The sequence below is a fragment of the Adelges cooleyi genome, unplaced genomic scaffold, assembly GCF_023614345.1.
Source record: "Adelges cooleyi isolate 19-005CV unplaced genomic scaffold, UGA_ACOO_1.1 ACOO_flye_CR_arks_rails_tigmint_CR_PRNA_51, whole genome shotgun sequence".
Classification (NCBI taxonomy): Eukaryota; Metazoa; Arthropoda; class Insecta; order Hemiptera; family Adelgidae; genus Adelges; species Adelges cooleyi.
Genome location: NW_026096199.1, coordinates 155,579 through 161,782, shown reverse-complemented (window position 1 = coordinate 161,782; position 6,204 = coordinate 155,579). Strand labels below are relative to the sequence as shown.

The window sequence follows — 6,204 nt, the reverse complement described above, 5'->3', positions numbered from 1 at the left end:
GCCATTGTACGTCTTTATTATTACAACAATCGAGATTAACTCGCTAAATAACGCACGTATCGATTCAACCGTACAGTACGGTAAATGACAAAGTCGAAAAACCTCGTCGTCAATACACAAATGACAAAACGACAAGAAATATTTACTAAAACAGGAAAACTATGGAAATCGGTTCGTGCTTCGTAGAAAAATGACAGCCAATCAGGTCAAAAGTTGTGATAATGGATAAACGAAAGTGTTTGGGGCAGTTCTTCCAAAAAATGATAAGAGATAAGAGTTATTCCAAAAGATAACACAATTTTTATTTTATCAGCGTGACCAGCCCATAGAGTAATATAGAGGAGCCGTGGCAAGCTGCCATAGGTTCCCAAGCCATCTTATAGTATATTTTTTCTTATCAATAACCAGGTTCTAACCACAAGGCTGTATTTAAATATTGTGATAAAATAATTTTCATTTTTGTTATGTGATAAAAATTATAAGTAATAAAATAAATATTATTATTTATTCGAATAATTTTGAATATAAACTACTATTGTGCTATCATTCTTACTTTCTAATTTTAATTTTATTATATAATTTCAATGTATTTAACTGTTAATGATGGACGTATCAGCTCGTGTTATTATACTAATACGTCTTTAGCCTTACCATTTAAGGCTCATATTGTATAGTGAGTAATCATAATAACTATAATTTAATGATAAAAAGTATTAAAATGTTATTGAAATTACATCAAATATGAACTCATGGGTAGGGACCCACATAAACTTTTTCTGGCTTATTATAGGAAATTCGGATAAACCGGGTTAGTTGTTATCATCAATTACTTCACACCACACCCTATGCAATATGCGCTACCATACACATAAAATATGCATTGCACCTAACAGGCAATTTCGCCTGTTCTGAATTTGAAGGGATTACCTATAGTTTTTGCTCTAATGTCCAGAAAGACAAAATGCAGTTTCTACAACAGTAGAAAAAAAGAAAAAAATTACTAATACATTAAAAAATACTGTTTTTGAACCAGTTAAGGTAAAATCTTTTAATTTATTGTTAAAGACATCATCGAATGATGCTTTTTGATCAATTGAAGAATACACTTGTTAACTCCATCAAAATCACTTGAATTATGATGATTGTACAAATTTATAAGAGCTAATAAAATAAACAAGACTTCAGAGGCACACCAATGTAGTACTTTCATATAAGTCGGTAATAGTTTTCAGTTGTCATCAATATCTGTAAACAAGAATCATTAATTTAATAAGCTTTATGGAGTACAACCTTTAATTTTCTTCTAAGCAGCACTTCTACATAAGTACGACGTCTACAACTAGGTATAAATATTTAATGAATAAAAATAATACACTTTTGGGGGTTGTTGAAAATTAAGGTGCTAAGCTTCCATATATGTACCAATGATAATATTTATAATGTATTAAATCAAAATCTTTAACACATTGGCTATTACAAGAAGGTGAGGATAGTTACGCTCAAATATTATTTTATTATGTTTTTTTTTATGAAATAAAAGAAAAAGCTCTGGTAGTCAATGTCTTAAAAAAACATTTTCAATGTCAATAAAAGGATTTCAATATCAGTAATTATATTTTACCTCGGATCATATCATCAATATCGTTAGGTTCTACATCACTGGTATCAAAATCATCATCATCATCATCAGATCCTGAATTTATCACAGTAATAATAAATTAAAATAATTACAATTAATTAACTACTAAATATCTTATTTAAATAATAATGTTAAATATAACATACCAAAGTCCTGATTATCAATTTGTAGATCGGCGGCCTTAAAAAAAATAATTTTTTGAAGCAATTAATAATAATAGATAAAAACAGGTTTTAATATTTCCCAAAAACTAAAATCTCAAATCTTATAAGTGTTATGATTAATTGTGAGACTTAGTTTGTGTATATTCATCAGTGGCCTGGTAAATTTAAAATATAGGGGACAATTTTAACTTTATCGTTTTAAACACACCACCCCTATACTTCCAATGAGAGCATCTAAAAATCTCAAGAGGGAATTGCCTTTAAAATCATGTTTTTTGTACCACTGTTTTTCATTAGCACAATTGTTAGATGTAAAATTAACTTACATTATTTTCGTGATTCACAACCTCTGGGATGTCGTGTTCATCGTCTGTAAATAGTTCAGTTTATTATTTTAATACCTAATTTTATAAATTAAAATGCACATATACTAATATTTTTAATACACAAAGAATATTGACACTATGGTAATATGATTGATATTTTATATTATTTTAGTACTTAATTAATTATATTTTATTTATTTAAAAAAAAAATTGTTAAAAAAATACGGAAAACATAATTAAAAATAATAATTGAAGAATTTAGGATTAAATGTTATATTTTAATTCTTTAGTAAAATGTTATGTACAATTTTATATAGTACTTTCTTACTTTGAATAGGTGCTGGCACTCCAAATTGTGGAGTTGTATGTATGCAGCGCACAAGAAATTCAAATATTGTCAGTTGACCCATACCCAACTGTCTTTGTGCTCGCAAAATTTTGTTGTTTTGTTGTTGCCATATTACAGGTTGATCCCTATGAATTTCGATTCCATCTCTTGCTCGCCTTATGTCTTTAGTAATGGCTCCAATATATGGTAATAAACGTTCTATAATATAATGTTTAATTTTATGAATTATTATCTTACTGAAATAAAGTTTATTACTTTTCTTACCAACAAAAGACCAAGGTGATGGATTTGAATGCGTGAAATGGCTCATCAAGTTCCTGTGGCTCGCTTCCAAAATATTATTTGTTCTATCAGTACGCCCATGTTCTGAGAGAGTAACAGGGCCAATTTCTGAAAAGGGTTCATGAATAGGTATGTGTAAATGAATGTCAGTGATATTTATCTATAAGTAACTATATATTTCAACTATAAATTAGTACAACAATAATAATTTATTTGCAATGGTACCATTTATCCAAAAACGCCTATAGTACATGAAAAAATCTTCTTGGAAATGTTCTTCAAATGAGCGAATTATCGCCCTTTCAAAATCGCTCATTACAGTGTTTGGGTTCCAGGCTGGTTCCAATTGCTTTAAAAAGCTAATTATTTTATTATAAGCAGATGTAGTCTTTCTGGACATAAGTGCAAAAACTATTGGAAATCCCTTCATAATCATAATTATAATTCATAATTAAAGCATAAGTTGTAATATTACAGTATGTTAGTAAATAATTAATTATTATACTTACATAGCCAAAAGATTTTGCCATGATGACTAGCATCTGCTGGCACTGTTGTCCAAATAATGGAGCCGCATCAAAAGTTCCGTCAATATAAATATCAGGACTTTCCCTGAGCAATCTTAATATTTTCATGAGTAAAATATATTAATAAACTAATATTAGCTATTTGTTTAAAACGTTTGTTATATATCTTAATATACAATACACAGGTAATTTCTAAAGTGATGGTTTTTACCTTCTGGTTTCAGGGGTAATAAATATAATTGAACAACCTTCTTCGCCATGTCCTCTTACTGTACCAGCATGTATTTACTATATTAATCGTATTGTAATAATCAATATTGTGTTAGTTTAATTGTTCAAAATAGTATTAACATTATTATTATTAAAAGTGTTGTCTTCTACTCTAATTTTTTTAATGTTAATGAAATAAAAAGCTATTTTTTTAATAATTAATACATTGTATATTATTTAATTTAAAAAACTTTTCATATAATTTACATTTTTGTATGACAATTAGGATTAGGCCCGTTAAAAATTTAAATGAAATATATATATTAAAAAAAAAAGATGGGCTCTATTTTAAAGATAATTTTAACTCTCTAATAATTTTTGTGCCTATTTACATTCTTACTATAAATACAAATACATATCTATTAAATTTCTTAGTTACTTACTTAGTCACAGATTTATAAAGTCTACATCTATAGGTCATTGGATTACGATTTTTATGATGATTCCAATATATAAAACCTAAATCGTCTTTTTCAATAACTTCGTTTTTCCTAAGACCTGGAACTCGATTTAATTGTCTTATTTGAGCCATTATAATATTTAAAATTTTAAATAGTTGAGAAAAAAATTAGTAATAAATGTTAGGTATAAAATAATTATGTACGTTCTTTCAGCAAAAGTATAAAAACACTCTTGAAAATGAAATGGTTATTAAGTTATGAACTCGGGTATAAACTTAACCGGGTACTATATTTTTATAGGTAACACGTTACACATCAGAAAGTCATTTAAAAAAAAAGATTATTGTCCCTTAAAATTCTAGGAACCTATCTGGGGTCTAATAGATTAGTAAATAATGTGTATACTGTCTAGACAGCTAAGTTCAATCACGAGTATTAATAGATATTTATTTATTTAATAAAGTAACGCCCCGCAGGGAGCAATGAGTACAGATGTAATACAGTAATAACATTAAACAACTTTAACATTAACACAATAATAAACATTTAACAACCTTATTAACTAACACATATATCAATCACATTAAATTTAAAGCACTTAATTTTAATTTACATATATTATCAAAGAAAAAATCAAAATTAGACAATTTATTACATATAGTTAACATTCTACATATAGGGCTATTTATTACATAATTCTTTGATTGATGCTCAATTAAAAAAGTATTATGGTGCCGAGTGTTTACACTAGGCACTGTTATGCCTGGAGGCCGTGTGAGGATGGAAGAGGGTAGGCAGAACAGAATTAACAACCAAAAGTTAGTAATAACTTTTAATATGAATATTAACTATGAAACGTTTATCAACACAATGTAAAATAACAGTTAAGTATTGGACAATAGGTCACTTAATAACAGGACGTTGAGCTGTAGAATACTAGACGACGTCTGACCGATTTAGCCCTGTTCGCAGTGAGTACTTATAGTGGTCGGTTGGCCCTGGACGGTGATAGTTGGACACATAACTAGACCATTGAAAGAAGTGTTCCTGGATGTCGTCATATGTAGAACGCAGAGACGTAATAGTATAATAGTACTTAAGTCTAAATAAGAAGTTATTTCAGATAAATGTCAATATAGGGATTGTTATCGCCGTATGGTTGTAACAAGTAGAATGGACGTGAAGGCTTTTGCGTTACAGCACTAAGCGAGATACTCTCTCTAAAAGTTCCGGGCTATCAACATATCCATTTAAATTTTATCAATTAGACCGACCTGGCTAGTGTTCCACACTACCGACCCAAATTCCAGGCCAGACCGCACTAAGGCTGAATAAAGTACTGAGAGACACCCTAAGTCTTTAAATTCACTACAGTTTCGTTTAATAAACCCTAGATTGCGGTAGGCTTTAGCACACATTGAGTGGATATGTGTGTTGAAAGGTAAGTCGGTAGACAGGATGACACCCAAGTCTTTAATGTTACTGACCATTTCGAGATTTGCTCTATTGTCTACATACCTATTTAATATCAGGCTATATTCTCATGTAACAACTTTTTATTAAGTTTAATAAGTAGATTTTTATAAATTATATCTATTTTTACAAAGGGTTTATATTTAAATAATTAACTGACATGGTAAAAATATGGTGATCATTTTAAAATTAAACTTATAGAAGGTCCTTGTACTTATTTTAAGAATGTATAACCTTTTTTTGGTGTGTATTTTAAGTCCGAACTCCGAACGATATTTAGGATGGAGAAATATTTCCTCTTAGGTTTTTTTTAAATGTTTATCCTTATCACTGTTGAGACTAGCGTGTTATCATTTGACACTATTATTGCAAATTTTAATATAGAAATTAAAAAAAATATATTAAACTACCGAGAAATCACTAAAATGTAATACTTTTATAGATTTTATAAACTAAGCCGTTATGATATAATCGTTTAATATTCAAAAAGAAGGCGTATGGCTTGACTTGTCTTATTAATGTGATGATAAAAAAAACGTACTGGAATTAGGAATATGAATTACATATGTTAAGTCATCCCCGTACAATAAATTTGATTTATCTTAAATGACTCTTAATTAGACCTCCGTCATCGGCGATCTGTATATCCAGGATAAAAATAATATTACACATAGTAATGTCACACTAAATAAGAACCTGTGCAAACATTTAGCACTCAACGAAGTCTTGTAATGGGTTAAATTAAGGTTATCGAATTTAAATAAGCTGCATGG

General features: G+C 28.8%; 1 protein-coding gene and 1 long non-coding RNA gene across 4 annotated transcripts; one reads left to right on the top strand and one right to left on the bottom strand.

Annotated features, from left to right (window-relative positions):
- The first annotated feature begins 536 nt into the window (after positions 1–536).
- LOC126842314 (uncharacterized) lies at positions 537–2,860 on the top strand. Of its 2 annotated transcripts, none has more exons than XR_007686318.1 (3): positions 537–673; positions 2,467–2,664; positions 2,752–2,860. It is a non-coding gene; the product is annotated as an uncharacterized LOC126842314 (long non-coding RNA). The 2 variants fall into 2 exon arrangements; XR_007686319.1 differs by having other exon boundaries at positions 2,726–2,798.
- Positions 1,159–3,277, bottom strand: LOC126842313 (uncharacterized). Of its 2 annotated transcripts, XM_050579241.1 has the most exons (7): positions 2,986–3,277; positions 2,743–2,868; positions 2,458–2,676; positions 2,130–2,173; positions 1,786–1,819; positions 1,622–1,693; positions 1,159–1,245 (listed from the first exon to the last, which is right to left on the bottom strand). In XM_050579241.1, exons 1-7 carry the CDS (start codon positions 3,194–3,196, stop codon positions 1,229–1,231), a joined length of 723 nt encoding a protein of 240 aa, XP_050435198.1. In that variant the 5' UTR covers positions 3,197–3,277; the 3' UTR covers positions 1,159–1,228. The 2 variants fall into 2 exon arrangements, with proteins under 2 accessions (XP_050435198.1, XP_050435200.1); XM_050579243.1 differs by lacking the exon at positions 1,622–1,693 and having other exon boundaries at positions 1,185–1,245.
- Positions 3,278–6,204: the final 2,927 nt, after the last annotated feature.